We start from the raw sequence: 20,949 nt of genomic DNA on the forward strand, positions 1-20,949 counted from the left end.
CCAATATAACAATTGAAGTAGACATCTCAAATTTTCCAACGCACTTGGTCCCACCTCAAAATAATTAAAAATGAGTGAGTTAGGTCCTTACGAAGTTGACCTAAAATTAGGGTTTCTGTCAGAATGACCTATAATGTTTTGAAATGAATGTTGAGCTTCCAAGTTTCAAATGGATTTTTGATGAACATGAAAGTTGTTCATATGGCGACTCTTCTTAAAACTTGAATGGAGGCGCCAATTGGATTGGCTAGGGCAGGTGCCCTAGCCAATCCAATAGGCGCTTATGTGTAGGTTTTTAGAGGAGTCGCCAATTCAATTGACGACTCCCTCATAAAATGCCTTTTTTGTCTTATAAATAGATGTGTTGTGTGAATAATTGTTCTACAGCTCATATAATCATTTGGCTATCATGTTTGGTGTTCGTCGCCGATACGGTAAGGTGATTTATGCGAGAGACAAACCTCAAATGCTGATGTTGTTTTGGAACATCACCACGTTCGATCAACTGAAGAGGGAGCTGGTTCGATGGTTAGACGGGAAAATACCAGAAGGGGAAAAAATCAGAAGTATTGAGAGACTTGACAGTATCTTTAGTTGGGTGCGAATGAAGACTGATAAGGATGCTACGGAAATGATGTTTGGTCGAGACGACATTAATTTGATTGTTGTAATCAGTTAGAATTATTTATGTTTTCAAATGTCTTGTACTGATGTTTGTTATGAAACTCGTTGTAACAAGAACTTAATGATATATAATGATTGATTGTTACAGAAAAACATTGTTACAAAAAGCTTAAGATCTAGATGATGCTCCTTGATTGGGACAGTTGTTTTTGTTGTGTCCTGGTTGACGACAGATACTACATAATCTTATCATTTTATCTGTGGAATCCATCTTTGTTCTGATACGTGTGTTGTTTGGCTTTCCTTTCTTCTTTCTACGCATCTCTTCATTGTGTCAAACAATATCTCCTTCGTATGGAGGCCAGTAATCCTCTATTGGTAGTACTGAGAAGCTCCGACTATATACATTCATGATGGTGTTGGCCTTGTACACATCAGATAAATGGTTGTAAGCGTCTTAACGAGTATAAGCGCATGTTGCAATGACATGGGAGCAAGGTATGCGGAAGGCCTGGAATTTTCCACAATCGCACCAACTTCTGTGTAGTCTAACAGCGTAGGCTAAATTTGGTCTCCCCTCGTTGTTGCCCATTGTTTCCTGGACACTGAAATTTTGTCTATGACGGTCAAAGACTGTTACAGCGTGTGTCGTAGCTTTGATGCTCTCCTCTTTCATGACCTTCATGCAACACTCACTGAATACTTGTCCGGACATTAACACTGCACTCCATCTTTCACCTCTGGTTGCGAACATAGAAGCCAACCTATAATAGGTTGATCTTACCAAGGCGGTTATCGGCAGATTTCGAATTCCTTTGAAAACCCCGTTCATGCATTCCACAATGTTTGTTGTCATGTGGCCCCATCGACAACCACCGTCAAATGCCCTTGTCCACTGCTCTACTGGTATGTTATTTATCCATCTCCCTGCGTCTTCATTAGACAGTCTAATTTCATCTCGATAATATTGAAATGACGGTTGAGTTAAATCATACCCAGCATTCACCACCTTCTTGCGAAGATTCTTATCTTTTATAGCACGCATGAAGTTTTGTGCAATGTGTCTGATATAGTAGACATGTGTAGAAGGAGGATCATGCCATCCGTTGTCATGGTTGTTGTAGGCACTCTCAATGGCAACATGTCTATCAGAAATCAAACATAGATTGGCTTGTGGAGCCACATGCGTTCTGAGATGTCGAAGAAAGAAACCTCATCCACCATCCGTTTCACCTTCAACAAGAGCAAAGTCAATGGGAAAGACATTGTTGTTACCGTCTTGTGCAACCGCCATGAGAAAAGTACCCTTGTATTTTCCGTATAACCAAGTGCCATCAATTTGCAAGATAGGTTTGCAGAAAGCGAAACCTTTGATGCACGGGTCAAATGCCCAAAAGAGACGGTGAAATATTCTATTACCTGTAGCACAGGTTCCGTCTGGCATCATTGTTGGCACTGTCTCCATAATTGCCACAGTTCATGGGACATATGTTTTTAGTGCCCATAAAAACTGTGGCAATTCCTTGAATAAATCCTCCCAGTTGCCGAAAACCTGTTCAACAGCCTTTGTCCTTGCAATTCATGCTTTCTTGTAAGATGGAGTATAATTATATGTTGTTCGGATATGGGATATAATTATACTCACCTACACTGATGGGTCTTTATTTACCAATGGCAGAATGTCTTGACATATCAAAGTTGTGCTCAGTTTACGGTGATCTTGTTCAATGTTAGTTGCAACACAACTGTGCGGTGGGTCTATTGAAGCGATCTCCCAGGAGTCATTTTTCTTCTTGTAAGACGCAGCCAAATGAAACTTACAAAGCATGTTACGACATTCGATAACATACCTTCTAGAATCAGTGCGTTTCACTGTAAAGTCAGCAAAGTTGTTCATGTGGAATTTTTTGATTGCCAAAACACATTCTTCTTTGGTACGAAACATGTCTCCCACCTTTAATTCGCCTACTGGTCTCGGATACGGATTATAGAAGACACTGTCGGATGTTTCATCGTCGTGAAGATCCATATTTGTCATATGTTGAGGCGGATTGTAGACATGACTAGGAGGTATTGGTGGTGGTTGATCATCATCTTCATCGTCGTTATTCAGCATGTGATCAACCTGTATCTCGGTCTCCTCTTCTTCTTCATCAACATCGTCGACTTCTACTTCTGCTTTTGGGTTGAGTTCATCTGACCATTGTGCATCATCTCCATCATCTTCACCAGCTTCATCCTGATCGGTTAGTTGAGACTGTTGGGATGGTATACATGGTTGTAGAGTAATGTATAACTCGATACAATTGTTGCCTGAATGTTCATGACTAACAAACATGTATTCAACATCTTCATCGTCTCGTACCTTAAGGGGGAACAACTTGCATTGACCATTCTCAAAAAATATTGGATTTTGATATGTTATCTTTGACACAATTCCTGATCCTATAAAGGATTGTATTCTTTTTTTCAAATGCAAAAAGGTTGCATTTCTCTTGGTCGTGATTGTAATGGTATCAGTGTTTCGAAAACAAAAGCCATGAAGTTCAGACTCAAAAGTTTCACCATTGCAGTGAACGTTGACACTGTATAATGATGAAGATGACATTGTGGAGATGAAAACTAAGAAAATACTGCAGATGAATGTGAGTGAAGTGTCTTGGATGTTGATAGTAAGACACTTAAATAGATGGTATTAGTGTGTCACATGCTAGCTAGTTCTGAGATGATGTGTCGGACATTCAAGCTACTCTGAGATGACGTGTGAAGCATCCAAGCTAGTTCTGAGATGATGTGTCAGTCATGTCAGACAGTATGAGTTGATGTGTCAACCATGCAAGCTATCAAGAAGTTAGTCATCAGCATGCAGGAGACAAGACAGCCACGTGTCGGACATGTAAGACAATCCAGAGATGATGTGTCAGTCATGCAAGATAGTGCGAGTTGATGTGTCAAGTTTGCAAGCTATCAAGAAGTGACTCTTCAGCATGCAGGAGACAAGACAGCCACGTGTCGGACATGTAAGACAGTTCTGAGATGATGTGTCAGTCATGCAAGACAGTTCTGAGATGATGTGGGACCGGAGGTCGGTTAGGTGATCCCGGTCATCACCATTAGGACTCTTTGTGTAAACTCCAAATTTTATTAATATCAAGTCGTATTATATCAAATTTATCTTTGTGTAAACTCCAAACATTAGGTTTCTTTGTCTAAACTCCATTTTGGCAAAATTCACATACACATGTTTTGACTGAAACCCTAATTTTGGGTCAACTACCCAACAACCTAACTCACTCATTTTTTATGATGTTGAGGTGGGACAAAGTGCATTGGAAAGTTTGAGATGTCTACTAAATTTTTTATGTTGGACACAATTTCATAATTCTAAAATAAACACATATGATAATACAAAACATTATAGGCCACATAACAATTGAAATGTCAAAGAGTCCAAGTTCAGGTGCCCATACCTTTCTAAAAAAAATGCAAATGATGCAAACTTTTAGTCCAAATTCATTGTATTGAAAAGATCTACAACTTTTATGTTGAAGGTTTTGTCATTTGAGGCTTTTATCATTCAAACAGAAGGGCTTGAAGTTGGTCCCTTTTGGCAAAATTCACATACACATGTTTTGACAGAAACCCTAATTTTAGGTCAACTTCGCAAGGACCTAACACACTCATTTTTAATTATTTTGAGGTGGGACCAAGTGCATTGGAAAATTTGAGATGTCTACTTCAATTGTTATGTTGGACAAGATTTCAAAATTCTAAAAGAAACACATGCAATAATACAAAACATTGTAGGTCAGATAACAGTTAAAAAAAACAGAGGTCCAACTTCAACTGCCCATACATTTCTCATAAAAAATCCAAATGATTCAAAATTTATGTCCAAATTCATTGTCTTGAAAATATATACAACTTTCATGTTGGAGGTTTTGTCATTTGAGGCTTTTTAAGGGAGTTGCCAATTGAATTGGCGCCTCCTTACAATTTTTAAGAGGAGTCGCCAATTCAATTGGATCCTCCTCCTAAAAGTGGGGTAGTTTGGGAATTTTGCTGAAAACTGGGGTATTTTGGAAAAAAATTCGAAAAACTGGGTTATCTCGGTAAAAAACCGCACTACTAAACTAGTACAAAATCAACATAATGGTGGCACACAGATGGCACAAATCTTGCATATTCAACTCTTTTAATTATTTTGTCTAGAGAAATATATATGGTTAAGGAAGTCAATTTTTTAAAATGAATTTTAGTTCTCTATAAATTAATTTCAAGGATTTTACATTATTTTGTTGCAACTACAATTACAACTATATATCTATCGTGTTTATGCTAAATAATATTATTTACATTATTATAGATTTATTATATAATAATAAAGATAGTTTTTTTTTTTATTATCTAATATTTTTATACTCGATTTTATTTTAATACAAAATTTAAAATATGATCTCTTTTGTTAATATGGTATCAAAGAGTTTGATTATTTCAATGAGATATTTGCAATAATAAAAAAATTCATTTGACTTTGTCGTTAGTGTTTATTTTCTTACTCGTTCAATTGATTAGTCTCGTCAATTTCATGTCTATGATTTTTCTTCATAAAAGTAATTGATTGAATTTCTTTTGTGGTTTATATTTGAATTTGTTTGAGCTTTAAATTTTTAGAAAAGTAGTAATGGTTAGTGAAAATGATGATTCTCTTTGATCGGTTAGTATTCAATTCATTTGACAAAATTATGATTATTAGAGTTATGTAATGAAAAAAAATGAAAGGAAAAAGGATGTCGAGTCATGATGATGGAACTTCTATTTAATTCATGGATAGAAAAGATGATGCAATATATGTGGAAAATATTGGAAACATGGAATGTTAGTAATTTGAAGATTCTTAATTTGATTAAAAATTATCTTTCTCATTTAATAGATGTACAACTATCAAAATATGATATTGCTAAGGAGGTTTGGGATCATTTGAAGTATATGTGTAATCACCCTAATTTTATAAAATGGTATCAGTTGTTGAATGACATTATGGCTCTTACACACAATAATATGATCATTCAAGAATTTTATTCGACCATGACTGATTCACGAGATCAATTGGCTCTTACATAATCAGTGAAATTAAAAATTATCAAAGCATACATCGAGTAAAGAAAAAAAATAATGCCTCGTTCAATTTTTTGTGGCCCTTCAGGATAATTTTGAGAGTCTTCTAGGAAGTATTCTACATTCTAATCCTCATTCCAATGTTAATTTGGTTGTTAATGAGTTATTGAAATAAAAAAATTCTTTACAATCATGCATCTGTTTTTGCTGCTCCTATTCACAAAGTAAAATATCAAGGTAGAATTGAACTTGGTAATGATGAATGTGCTTTTTGCAAGGAGAAATGGCATTGGAAATCTCAGTGTCCTAAATTATTGAAAACAAATAAGAAGAATCTTAAAAGTCCATCATCAAATGTTACAGTTGTTGCTCATACTACCATTGATTTTAGTTCTATTTATGTATATCCCTTTGAGATCACTTCTCAAATATTTGATATTGCATAGCGAATTCAAAATATTCTTGCCACTTAGCCACATGTCATATTTGCCTCCTCTATTAAAGGTTTGAATTCTTCTAGTCTATTAGGTATGTTTTCCTCCACATGGATATTTAATTCTTGAGCATCACGACATATGTCATATGATGATAAATCATGTATGTCTTTAAATCATTCTTCATTTATGTTAGTAATGACTACTAATGGTACACATATACCATCAACAGACATTGATTATGTCTCTACAACTAATATGTCACTTTCTGATGTTTATTATATTCTCAATCTTACTTTGAGTTTTGCTTCTTGTCCGTTTAGGAACCAGAAATAGATGTTTTTGTTTCACGAAGGAACTAGAAATTATGATAGGTTAACATCTTTTGATTTAGACAGTGGCTCTGATCTTCTTTACATCGGCGTGGGGTAGACATGCATGGTTAACACACTAATGTCCAAATCAGTTCAAGATTTAAGATGACTAAAGTGAAATTGGATATCAAAGATTGTGTACTTTCTCAACACATGTGAATTGTTTTTATATTCGAGTCGATTAGAGTGATCTTGGTTGGATTGAGTCTTGATCGATTGGACTCTTGATCGGTCCTTAATAGTTGCCCCCAAGATTTTGTAGGGCAGTAAAGGAGGAGAATTCTTCCTGCCCCCCCCCCCCCCAATTAAACCTGGCATCCCTCCTTCATAGTTTCATAATTCCAAACCTGCCTCTGAAACAAATTTTCGTACGAAATTTTCGGTAAGCATATCAAAATTTTCGATACTGTATTTATAATTTCCGATATACCGAAATTTTTAAAATTTACGTGAACTTAAAAATATTACCGAAAATTCTAAATATTCCATTTTATATCGTAAATTTCAACTAGAATGAAATTTCTGGTAGTTCATATTCAATTTTAAAATTAAAAAAAAATTAACACTATCGGAAATTTCGAATTTCCGATAGTGTAAAAAAAAAATTGGATTTTTTTTTGAAAATTCTGTTATTTTTCATATTTTTTTTTCGGAAATTTTGAAATTTTCGGTAAAACAAATGGAAAAGTCGAAAGTTTTGGTACATATTGAAAATTTCCGGTATGAATAGGTAAATTTTAAAAAAAAAATCTTAATTTTACAAAGGGGTATAATGGTAAAAATGCTATAAATGGGGGGTGCTAGATTTAATTCGGGGGTGTCAAGTTAAATGCTCATAAAAGAGTCGGGGTAAGCCTTAAGCATCATTGATCGACCTTTAGATCGCAGTCCTCTGTAAAGTATAATTGAATTGCTTGGGATTAATTTTTTGATAAATATTGGGGTAACAAGTGCATTTAATGTAGTTTTATCATTAAGATGCTTCGTTTCACATTCCTGACATGTGCGATGATGTGACAAACTAGGGTGTGATACAGTTCATAGAGTGCCTCAGTGCACTTGAGTTTGTCGTGTTTTTCTATGTGGAAAAATTGTAGTCGTCGATCTTGTGGTATATGTTCATAGTCGTTATTGATCTTTCAATTGTCATTGCTTTTAAATAAGGGGAATTGAATATTTTGAAGTTTTTGCAACCCTTTGGCTCTCAAACTTTCGGTCACTTTTTCCTATAAAGGCTTTCATTCCTTCTTACTGAGAACACTACTAGAAGTGATTCAGAATTTTGCTTAAAGCTTTCACATATTTTCATTCCTCCTACTTCATCATTCCTTGTAACCATGGATTCTTCTAATTCTAGTTTTATTTTTAATGGGACCCCATATACATCCTTTTAGGATGACCTAATCAAAGTCCGCCTTGTGAACCAAGATGTTTGTGTTGTCAAACCAAACATTTTATTCCTCCTTTTTGGCCAAAACCTTGTGAACTAAAAGTTGTTTGTGTTGTCAAACCAAACATTTTATCCCTTCTTTTCCGGCCAATATGCCTTTACCCTTTGGTTCAAAGTCATTTAACTTTATGGGTTCCCGTGTTACCATTATGTTGGTACAAGTTACACTATTCATCACTTTAATCAGACCCTTGAAGTTATTTGTCGTGTTAGTCCTAGTTGCTTAGGAAAACACTTCCTTATCTTTCCTTTGTTTTTGTGGTTCCACGGACTACGAATGCTCTGATTTTCTCATTGCATAGTGAGAATACGTGCACGGGGATGTGAATCATTGGTGAGCATAATCCTAATTATTCCTCCCGCCTTAGGGCACCACTCATATATTTCACGATCCATTATCTACCTTCAATCATAACCGTTCACCCCAGTGATATACTGTTTCTTTAAAGTCAAAAATACCTCCTTTGGATATCCCTATAAACTTTTTTAGGACGCCTAACGAAAAGTTTGTGTTTGTACCAAGAGTTGTTTGTGCTGCCAAACCAAACATCTTATTCCTTCTTTTTTGGGTTAATTTGCATGTTTCCCTCTATGGTACAAATTTCATTCCTCCTATGGATTCCAATACACCATTTATTTTGGTTTCAAATTATACCTCTCCAGTCACTTGTTACCAAACCCTTCGTTTCTGAGACCTTGGTCATTCATTCCATTCATCTCCATGATGCAATCATATTCTACCTGCATTCATTTCATGTGATATACATGTTATCTTTGAGTCAAATACATCACCTCTTTGAGCTCCATCTTGTATCTCCATGTGAACCAAGAGATGTTTGTGTTGTAAAACCAAACACTTAATTCCTTTATTTTCGGTTATTCCAATACAGTGATACCATGTCGTAGGCCCATCACTTGTTGGTTCATATCAGTTTTACTCTTGGGTTCATATCTCACCCCTTGTTGGAGTTCAAATCATATCACCCTTTGGTTTAGACCATACTTGTTATCACAACTTCTTTTCACCTCCCACCACTAGTTCTATGAACTACGGAGCTCTGAATTCCTCATTGCACTATGAGGATACATAGGCATGAGAGCCCCAATCTTCACCGATCACTATATTTACTTATTTTCTTTTCCATTTATTCTTTTGCGAGTAATCTTTAGATATCACACCCATTCGAGAATGAACAATCAAAACGGTTCCCATGGAGTATCATTGATGTTAGGGGTGATAATACATTCCCCTTGCATAACTGACTTCCTTACCCATCATATCTCTTTCCTCTGAGTTTTATCGATGTTTTCTCTTTCCTTCAGGAATAAATAAAGTTCGATGGAGACTCTGTTGTATGTTCGAGCGTGCGATGCATTCTAGTATATTTTCGCTAGCTTCAATCATTTTGTATTTCTTCTTAACTTTCCTTCCATTCTTCTTCCTTTGATTTTTCACTTTCTTCTTCTTCTTCTTCTTGTTCAACATTACCTTCTTCACTTCCACTTGCATCAACCTCAAACCCCCCCCCCTTTCTTTAATAAAAAAGCCTATGTATAGGCCACTAAAGATCACTGATGAAATTCTTTTGTGCATGTAGATGATAATAATGAGAATGTGCTTCTTGTATCCTCAGCTCTAATCTACTTATGGAATCATATATGGAAAGTAAACCACTACATTATGCATCACTAATATCCCCGATTTGAGTGAATTAGGTGTGCATGTTGCGATCTGAATCATCAAAACTTAAAGGTTCTTGTTGATGTTGTTGGGGTGTTGCAGGTGGAGTGGTTGCATGGTTTTATGCTATATAATTTCCTTCCATATAATAATGGTGAACAAAATATGTGTCCATCTTTGAATCGATGCGATAATGATGGTAGTTTTGGAGATCTAGTTTATATTTCAACAAATTACAATGATCAATCCCAATCCCAAGAAGGCTAGAGGAGGTTTGAAATTGAATGCACAATGAGAGGTGTTTTCGGATCTTCCTCGATATGCAGAACCATGAATTCCATAGAAAATGGATATTTTTTTATGGTTTATCATAACGTCTTTGATTATTCCAACAAGCTTCCTTGATGTCTTGTCAATCATTTGCAATATTTTCATGGTTGTTTTCTTTTTGAGGTCACCAATTCTTTGAACTACTGTGACTATAGTCAAGTTCACACAAGCATCTAAATCTATGTGTATATTTCTAACTTCCAAATCACCTACAAAAATAGGTAATATGACTACACCAGGATCTATTTCTACAAAAAATAGTTTGATGAAACTCTCTCATTTATTCATTTTATCGTCTCAATTAATTCATTTTATAATAAACAAAATTAAAATCTAGATTTTTAATACACAGGTCTCAATCTAATTATTTATAATATAAATATAACAAGAGGAAACAATACAAGCAAAGCAGGCTACTAGTTATTTTATTCTGAGAAAAAACATAAAAGAAAGAAAAATCAATAAGGTCGTTGTCCATCAACATTGCCAGGTGGTGAATAGCTACAAATCACAAAAACCCAACCATTCTTACATTTGGACTTACCACAACCAAGATAAACAGAATCACGCCAAACAATTTGAGTATAATGCAAACATTCATCATGAACACAGGAGTTTGAGTGGTAGTCATAATCAGGCTTTTCAGTTATCCAAAACTTCACTGCATCAGAACCATCCATTTCACCATAACCCTCAGCAAGATTCTCACCAAAAGGTCCCATAGAGTGCTCAAGTTCACAATCATTCATTCTCTTGTTTGCGTAGTTCTGTGCATAGGCTTCAAGGGTATAGTTCCAATGGAGTGGACCAACACCAACCTCTTCTCGAGCTTGGTTGTGTACTTCAAGAAAGTCTTGAGGGGTGTTTTGTGCTAGGGATATATTTATGCAACAAAAGGTTGAGGAAATGAAGAAAATGGCTAAGATTATGTGATATGAAGACCTCATGTTGATTTGTTCTTAGTTGTTGAAGAGTGAAGGAATGTATGTTGGGGTACTTATAGCAAGAGTGTGGAGCATATCAAGCCGTAAGAACCGAAGGATTTTTAATATTTAACTTTTCCACTCTATTATTCACCTTAATTTTCTAGATTACCATTTTTAATAAATCAAAATAAAGTCCACTAACACTAAGCATGACCACATTATATGTATCTACGTGAATTCACCTAAATCCGTTTTAATATTTGACAGTATGTGTGTATTTTTTTTTAATAAAGGCCACTGTATAAAAAGAGAAAGATGATATAAAAAAAGACTAAGTTAACTCCATCAAAAAAGAAAAATCTAAAAAAATATATATATGTTTAACTTATTCTTTACAAAATCATTTTGAATTTCAATAGAGATAGAATAAAAAAAATGGTAGAATTTATGTATATTTGCAAAACAAACAATACGCGTGTTTTCTTTCCAATATGTATGATTGATCATGATGTTAGAGTTACTATAAAGATCCGTGCAAGAATTTTATTTTCTTTTAAGCCTCCAAGGAACCAAAAGATAGTCCACTAACCCTAACAAATAAGCTCATATATCACAACATTAGAGTTGATACCATTAATCTAGTGAAACACTAGAGTTGTGTGATGGATTAGTGGACTACCACATCAAGAATCAATCCAAAATCTAATGGAGTTATCCAACCCCAGAGACTGTGTAATATTATTGGTCATGACTGATAATTCTACTTTAATACCAGCCCAAGTGGTTGAGAAAATGTGATATTTGATAAGACCGTTGGCCTTGAGAATTATGTCCTTAAGGAGAAGGGCCTAAGACTCTTTATTGTTTATCATATTCCAATGTAACTTTAGATTAGTGGCTTCATTCAAATAGGTTAAGGATCTCAACCCAAACCTTCCATATGTTGATATGTAATTCATGGTGTCGAAGCATGTCCTTGTCGAAACATCTAATTGTCAAAGTGTCGAGGAGTTAGCCTCGACATAGATTTTTACTTAGGTTCAATTTTGCAGTGTTAGCAGAATTAGGTATTTGGTCTTTGCTTGAGGAGAAAGCAAGCCCAAAATCTATAAATAGGGAGTAACCATTATTGATTGTAATGCAACACAATAGAAGTGTAGTTGCACAAGTTGAATAAATTCTCAATTTAAGAGCAGAGAGAAACTCTGCAAAAGTTTCTTCTTCTTCCTTTCTTCAAAAGATTATTTGGAGGGAGACTGCGCAGAGAGAAAAATGTTTCTGAAAAACCATGTCTTGTCAGTCTCAACTAAAACTTTGTTATATGCAGGATGACCTATTTTAAGAAACATCATTCATTTTACTTATGATGAAGGGACACCGATTCAACTAGGAATTGAAGCATTGTAGATAGTTTTCACTCGCTCATTAATCCCATAGAGCCACATGTAATCATTCTCATGAGGCGTTAACTCTTTAATAAGGGTGTGATGCACAACACTTTAATTATCGTCAAAGCTAAAATAGTATGAAATCGGCAGTTACCATCAATAGGCACATGCAGTTTTTTCAATGTCTTTGTGCATAAAAATAGGAATTTCCTCAATGTATCTTATTTTTTGGAAATGTGGTGAAGGTGATGGTTTTCTAATGCATTCACCCTTGCTAGAATCATTTTTAAACTATGATGAAAATTATGAAAATTATGAAAATAGAGTATTTGGATGAAGATAGTCGACATACTCGTATAGTGATGGTGACCGCTCAGTTAAGCTAACTTTATAAGCATATTTTACCCTCTTTGGAGCACCTTTTGATTTATATGTTTTGTAGGTGGTGTCATCTAAGGGGTTTATGTATAGGCTATCTGAAGTGTGTTCTCTTAGATGCAAAACTTATAATCAACATTATTAAATATTTCTTAAATCATCTCTAACTCTAATATAATAAGTATATTTAATTTATCATCTTTGATTACACTGTCATTGTTAAATTAAAGCCTTTTGCAGTGAGTGTGTACTTCATCTATATGTATCGGTCTATTGAGTCAAATCATATTGAAAAAGATACAAGCACGTGGAAGATTGTATGTTTTTCTAATTGTACAATCATACTATGAGCTATTAAGACTAGTTTCCATTGCTTGCGCAGCTTCATAATAAATAAAATTCAATCTCCATTGCTTGCTTCATAATAAATAAAATTCAATCTCGTACGATAAATATTACAAACCAACTAAGAGTACAAAACCTTATTCTTAAACTTATGTATAATACAATGATGTTATTTATAAAAGAGGTTTATATTTCATTATGTTATAGTACAATATATTTTTAATTATTTACTAACCCTTGAAAAAATCACCCTCACTATTTAACAAATATTGTTTCAATCTACCATGAGAAGATTCAACTATATTTACGACATGGTTGTCAAGATGTCTAATTAACTCGATGAGTCCAAGAACTTTCTAATTTCTCATATTCATCAAATCTAAGATTGTAGTTTCAATATATTTTAAAAGCTTTGAAAAACTCACGGTCACACTTTTAAATTGCATAATAAAATGAATACAAGACTCTATTATAGAATATTATTACAATATTCCAAGTTTCCTTTATGGAATCTTATAAATATTTATATTGGACACTTTCTCTACTCCTAGCCTTGAGATGTTGAGTTTTATAATCAACTTACATCTAGATATCACATTTTAATGTGATATCGACACCTAGATTATTAAAATCATGATTTAAAACCTAAACTCTATAGGTTTTACGTTTTTAGGTCAGCATTTCGTGTTAAATCGTTGGTTAAAACGTTTTTTTATATAAAATAATATCTTGCGACGATTTTAAACGATTTACATCGCTTTAAAATTAATGAAATCGTGTAAAATCGTTGGATTTTACTCTTTGACCCGATTTTACCTTTTTTGTCAAATTTCAAAAGGTCCACTTTATATTTTCGCTCATGAAAGCTTCTCCCACGCTTTTTTATTTTATCTTTTTTGGGTGTTACTTTTGTGGGTAATTTATGTAGTTTGATACAAGTTTATGAATATTATACTATATTATGATGATTTAATATAGTATATATGTCGTGTATATAAAGCTTATTTTATTTTAATATGAGATAAACTCTACGACTTTACGTTTTGATTTTACTTTGACAAAATGAGTCAAAATAAAAACTCAAATCTGACAACATTGATCGACACGGTAAAGCAGATGAAGTAGAGAAAAAGCTTACAACAAAATTGACAGTGCAATATCACAATAAGTAACAATCATCTGTGGAATATTTTTGGGTCCTTTAACAAATTGCGGCATGTTTCTAGAGCCAAGTAATATTATTATCCTTTTCATATTCCATAAAATCAAAATCAATTAAATATATCATTTGTGTAGAAGTAATACCAACAAATTCAAAAAAAAAAGGTAGTTTGTATATGTTGATCTTATATTGAATCCATTAGCAATATAGTGGAAAATATGTTAAATAATTTGTTGGATTCTTAATTCTACCAAAATACATCTTGAAAAAATTTCCCTCACCATCCAACAATTTCAATATATAATATATTTTAATTCTTGAACCCCTTATATCCTTGTTGTTTATGTATCTGACATTATAAACTTTTTAAATATTTTTTACTCGATCAACCTTATTTGTTTTCAAGGTCGTGAATATGTTATTGGGTAAAATCATGTTCACTGTCATCTAAGCATGTCCATTATCATCTCAACAAAAACAAATCTATTCTTCAACATCTAAACGACCAACAATCAGATGAGATGCTAACTTGTGATCCAATTCAAGATTGTCTACACCACACACCATAATAAATTTTCAAACATTTAAAGTCAGATAGTATCCATGTAACCTGAACAAACATCCACACTTTCTCGATCTAGTGTCATCACATTTTAAATTTTCTATTTTTTTTCTTTATACTACATTCTCCATAACAATGTTGAGAAACAAGTGTGATTTGTGTTCAGAAACAAGTGTGAGTTCTAAGTCTCATATTGCTTTGAAAAGTGGAGGTTGATCACTTTATAAGTAAGAGGACCCATACACATATCACTTTAAGGTTTTGAGTGAATATGTGATATCTCTCTCACTTGTTTGGGTGAGTATTTGACCTTTAGGTGGGTGTTTGACCCAATGTGAATATTTCCCCTTCATGATGACCCATCAGTGATATCATAGCCTGGTTCGAGTAAGGTATCGACTCCTTGTGTCGAAAGTCCTCCTGACACAGTGGTCAAGCGGCGGGTTTTGTTGAAGTGTCCATGACGAGATAAGGGTGTCTTTCAACAGCGGTACAAGTATGTGAATTAAAGAACTTCCACTTGAGGGGAAACATAGTGGATGGACTTAAACTTGAGGAAAAAATTATTGAGAAACAAGTGTGCTTTTTGTTAAGAAACAAGTGTGAGTTCTAAGTCCCACGTTGCTTTGAAAAGTGGAGGTTGAGTGCTTTGTAAGTAAGATGACTCATACACCTATCACCTTAAGATTTTGGGTGAATATGTGGTGTCTCTCTCACTTGTTTGGGTGAGTATTTGACCTTTAGGTGAGTGTTTGACCAAATGTGAATGATTCCCTCTCATGATGACCCATCAAATCAAACCAAGCATAACAAAAGACTTTATTCTATAAGAGCGTTGATCAAACCTCTCAATAACGACATCAAAACTTAACTTAACAGTTACAATAAATACCCATTTAAGAATATCATCATGAAACTTAAACTTTTACTCAATGATAAAATATTTTCCAATGTCAAATTTATCAATATCTAGTTTAGAAACATCAAGCTCAGAGACACTTGATTCACCAACATCTAGTCAAATAACATATGGTTACTCAAGACTGGGTTAACAACATCAGGTTACACCATATGTATATCGGTTGTGTGTAAATAAAACATAATCAAACAAACACTCACATTGTTCCAAAAGGATCTTTCCAAAAGGGATTGAAGGGATTTAGAATGATCCTTATAAATTATTTCGATATTATTATTACAACAATAATCATAATATAAATCAATAGAAACACGTGTATCAGAAGGAATCTTCAGAAACGATCTTTCTAAAAAGGGTCGATATAAGGCTTGAGATCCTCAATAAATGAAGAGGAGGAATGAGAATTTACTTGCACCAAATAATATTGAAATCGTCTCAAGCTCCTGGATGATCAACAGGAGAATGTCAACTTCCCTCTCACTAATACATGTTTGTTATTAAAATACTTTGTGTGTTCATTGTGCACATGTAGGTTTTGTGACATATATTCAACAACATCAACCATTTTCTAACCTTTGGAACATGAAATGTGAGATAAGAACTCAAATAATTAACCATGCTTCAATGTACTTCTTGTGAATATGGTTCTTTTTCATCTCTGGTAGCACTTATCACAAAATTTCCAAACTCTAACGTTAATTTAATTAGCCAAGATTGTTCTCCAGAAAATCCCAATCAACCAAATTAATCCACCAACAACAACCACAAAAACAATATATGAAATGAAAACCATAAAAAATATGGTGGTCAAACCCTCAGAAGATGAGGTTGAAGTGACGTTGGTGGTTCAAGCGGCAGTGGCTAGTACCATTTTAATGGTGGAGGTCTTGGATATCAATGGTAGTAATAAAATCTACGTAAACATTGGGCTCAATGTTCACCTCCTCATTTCTCGTATCCTTCCTAATACTAGGCCAGATCAAATGGCGCCACTAGGCCTTGGCAACTGGGTATGTTGGGCGCAAGGCCACAACTAGTTACTTTCCATGCAAATGGGCTTAATCCAATTGATATAGAATTGGATTTTCATACTCTTAACCTTGTTAAGCTTAATCGATTATGGTATATGGAAACTATAAAAACATTTTGTATGACATTCGTATAAGGTACTCTCTCGTCTTATTTTAATATGACAAAAATAAGGTATAATTGTCGGAAATGATTATTCTATTCCAATTCATGTTTTTGGTAGTGCTAAATTAGTTCATCAACCCCCCCCCCCCCCCCCCCCCCCCACACACACACACACATTTCACCTCCATAAGTGTTTAAAAAAATGTCCTACATCCTCCAAACCTAAACCTATTTAAAATTTTGAATTTTATTTGTAAATTCACTGCAGATAACCATGTTACGATTGAATTTGATCCATTTGAATTTGTTGTGAAGGATTTTTGGGCAGGGATGACATTAATCATATGTGAGATACAAATATAGAAATATCCGTTTACCACCTCCACGACAAGAAAGAACCAAGACAGATCACCATTCTCCCTTGCAACATTGCGTTATCCCCTTTAGCATGGTCGCTTAGGTTTCTAGAGAGCACCTATTTTAGACCCCTCATGTGAAATAAATTGATTGAATATACTAGGACTAAACATACCAATTCAAGTTTTTGTCATTCTTGTCTTGTTCGTAAACATTTAAATTTTCATTTTATGATTCTCATAACTCTACTTATATGTCATTTGATATTTTACATAAGGATGTATGGACATCACATGTATTTAGCTCCTTAGGCCACAAATATTATGTGTTTTCTGGATGACTATTCAAATTACTTTTGGACTTTTACAATCTCAAATAAATCTCAACTGTATTCATATTTTCAAATGGGAACTTAAAAACGTTCAATGTGATAATGGTAGAGAATATGTTAATTGTCAATTTTTAAAATAAATTTTGAAGCAAATAGAGTATTATTTTGTCTCTTATGTTCTTACACGTCCATTCAAAATGGTACAGCCGGAAGAAAAAACAATTTCATTAATAGCATCATCTGCACCTTATTAGTTATTACTTCACTATCATCGTGTTTTTGGCATCATACTTTGTATATGACAACATACTTTTAAAATATTTATAAAAAAAAACAAAAGTCTCATTTGTCAATCACCTCTTCAAATATTATACTAGAAAGACTCATTATACTCTCACCTAAGCCTTTGTTTGGGAGTTTGGAGGAGAATGGATGGGAAGGCTTTTAAAAAAAAAATAACTGAGTGAAAAGAATAGAAGGATTTAGGTGGGGAGTGTTTTTAGGGATTTATTTTTATTAAAAAACCAAAATCTTCTTAATTTCAGCGAAATAAAATTTGTATTAGAGGAGGGGTTTGGAGGGTGTTAGTACCTTAGGATTGGCATTAGTTTTGTAAAACAAATAATGTAATCACCTTTGTTGTTTTAATATGTTGGGTTGAAGAAGTTCAACATCCGGACCAACATGTCATGTAAGATGTCATAACATCGTGACTGTGACATCACGCCTGTGTGTAAAACTGAATTAGTTAATTCTGTTATGTGTTAACTGATTCAATATCCTGGGATTAGTTAGAATCCTATGTGGCGTTATGTGTGGAGGTCTTGAAGACTCAATCAGAATATTTGGTGAATATACAGTTTCTAAATATGGAGATATTTTAGGAAGTAAAAGATTGAAGACCTTGATTGTAGCAGAAGTTTTCTGCTGGCTTTATAACAGCAAAGGAGAAGTTTGCTGCGATTTCTGTAGGCCCAAATCCAGTTGGGTGTTTAGGTTATAAATAGCAGATTGTAACCTAGGTTTGGTAAGCCTCAAATAATGTAAAATTAGGGGTGTGTGTGAGGTAAACCTCCCAACCTGTGGGAAGGTTACCATGTGTTTCTCAGTGCTCGAAGGCATGAGATTATTTGTAACTCAAAGCCTGTAGGTAAGAGTTTGTTATGGTCTTGAACGAAGCTGTGAAGCAAGTTCAAGTTGTTTAGCATTACAGTGTATTTGTAGTGATAGGAATGGAAACTGGAGGTTTCTATCTAGGAGTTCCTAGGTATAAATTGCATTGGGTAGGGATTAAGTGAAGAGTTGTAAACGGGGGAGTTTAACTTTGAATTAATACTGCTGATAGTGGATCTTCTTCCTGGCTTGGTATGCCCCTAGAGTAGGTGATGTTGCACCGAACTGGGTTAACAATTACTTGTGTTTTTACCTTCTGCATGTTATAATTTTGTCTGTTATAAAATAAGGTAAACCTGTAATGTTGTAACAGGTGATGTTCAAATCAATGTTGAGACATCATGTTGATAACTGTGCAGGCTCAACAAAAGTAAGTGCTATGGTTGATCTCTGATGTGTCTTTGTACCAGATGGACAGAACTGGGTGTTCTTCCATACTATGGTGATATAGTAGCAGATGTCGTGACATCTGTGAATGTGTGCATATCAGTGAATGTCGTGACATCTGAACTCTGACTACACCAGAATTTCAGAGGGTTTTGGAGGGCTTAGATAAATTGTTCAAATATAATTTTTGTTGTTGTAGTATTCAAAAAAATTAAAAATATGTTAATGATGAACATTATTTTATCATTCTATACAAAATCGTTTTTTTTAATGTTAACAATTTCTTTATATTTTTTTAAAATATCGTTTTTCGAAGCCCTCATTTCCCTTCCCCACCAAACTCCCAAATAAAGCCCAAGAGTATTTGATTGTTTGTGTTATCAATTATTCCATCGACTATAATATATAAGCTTCAACCTCGCTCCACACCATGTGTTTTCTTAGATTATCCATCACATCATTGTGGCAAGAAATCTTATAATTATCATCGAATAAAAAAATTCATATGCTCTTTTATGAAACTCAATTTCCCTTTTCCAAACTACATATTCCAATATCTACAACATAAACTTTTTTAGATAATGGTTTCTCACTTTACTTCATTAACCATTAACTCTAACTCGCAAAATCATATATCGACACAAACATCGTCTCCTTGGTCTTTCTCTCCAACCCAACCTCCTTATCCTTCCCAACAACCAAGTACCTCTCCATCTAAACCACCACCATCATTTCCTACCAATCTCAATCCATAACTATATCAAACATAACATTTTCCTCCCATTTACCAATCCACTTTGAGTTCACAAACTAAACTTGTCACGAGAAGCCAACATGATATCTTCAATCCAACCACAAATATTACGATATTCACACACAAGTTACAAAATCCTTTTTACCTCGTAACCTAATGCCTGCACCTAAAGACTCGGATTGGAAAATAGATATGGATAATAAATATAATGCATTTATTAAAAATAAGATATGTGATTTAATTCTCCATCCATCTGATTTTAATGTTATTGATCTTTGTGGTTTTTTAGACAAAGAAAAATTGAACAATTATTTTGAGAGGCATAAGCCTAACTTGTAGATGTGAATGTCAACGGGCTAGGGCTAGTGTGATTTGTAGAGAGTCATGTCGCCCAAATTTTAAACCTACAATCATCCAAATTATGCTCAGTATTGCTCTCTCTAAACCATGACACATTTATCACTTGGATGTTAAAAATGATTTACTACATGTTAAACTAATACCAACACTTCATATGAGGGTCCATTTATTTATCGCATTCTTGCAAGAACTCTACAGTATCTTACTTTCATAAGGCCAAAACATCTTCTATGATATACAACATCTTTGTTTATTTAGGCATAATTTAATAAATATTCACATGCAGACTCTTAGGTGCATCTTGTGATAAATTAAAGCGCTAGTCAATATGGGTTGAACCTTTACCCATCATCCATTACATCTTTGATCTCTTACAAAAATCCATATTAGGGAGGTTGCCCAAATACCAATAAATCAACTTTTAGTTATTGTGTATTTCTTAGTGACAACTTACTCTCTTGATCCTCCAAATGCAAACCGCAATATCCCACTCTTGTGTTTAGGTCGAATATGGTGTTGCAAATGTCGTGTCTGAATCTTATTGCTTACATAATAAGTTTTAGAGTTGCATTTCCCAATTCACAAAGCTATCATGATATATTGTAATAAGATTAGTGCAATATCTATCTGATAATTCAATTTAACATCAACAAACAAAACACATCAAAATGAATATTCATTTTATTCGCAAAAGAAAGCATGTATTTGGTTTGCGTCCTTCATATTCTCCGTGTCATCAAATTGTAGACAAATTCACAAAGG

The 20,949-nt window shown here is 34.1% G+C and overlaps 1 protein-coding gene across 1 annotated transcript; it reads right to left on the reverse strand.

Moving 5' to 3' along the window:
• Positions 1 to 10,366: 10,366 nt before the first annotated feature.
• LOC127083592 (basic form of pathogenesis-related protein 1) lies at positions 10,367 to 11,040 on the reverse strand. The gene has a single exon (XM_051023907.1). It carries the CDS (start codon positions 10,956 to 10,958, stop codon positions 10,470 to 10,472), a length of 489 nt encoding a protein of 162 aa, XP_050879864.1. The 5' UTR covers positions 10,959 to 11,040; the 3' UTR covers positions 10,367 to 10,469.
• Positions 11,041 to 20,949: the final 9,909 nt, after the last annotated feature.

This window comes from Lathyrus oleraceus, chromosome 1 (assembly GCF_024323335.1).
Source record: "Lathyrus oleraceus cultivar Zhongwan6 chromosome 1, CAAS_Psat_ZW6_1.0, whole genome shotgun sequence".
NCBI classification, from domain to species: Eukaryota; Viridiplantae; Streptophyta; class Magnoliopsida; order Fabales; family Fabaceae; genus Lathyrus; species Lathyrus oleraceus.

Bases quoted from the DNA above. Each gene is read 5' to 3' on its own strand.
- LOC127083592 (XM_051023907.1), bottom strand. From the start codon at position 10,958: ATGAGGTCTTCATATCACATAATCTTAGCCATTTTCTTCATTTCCTCA.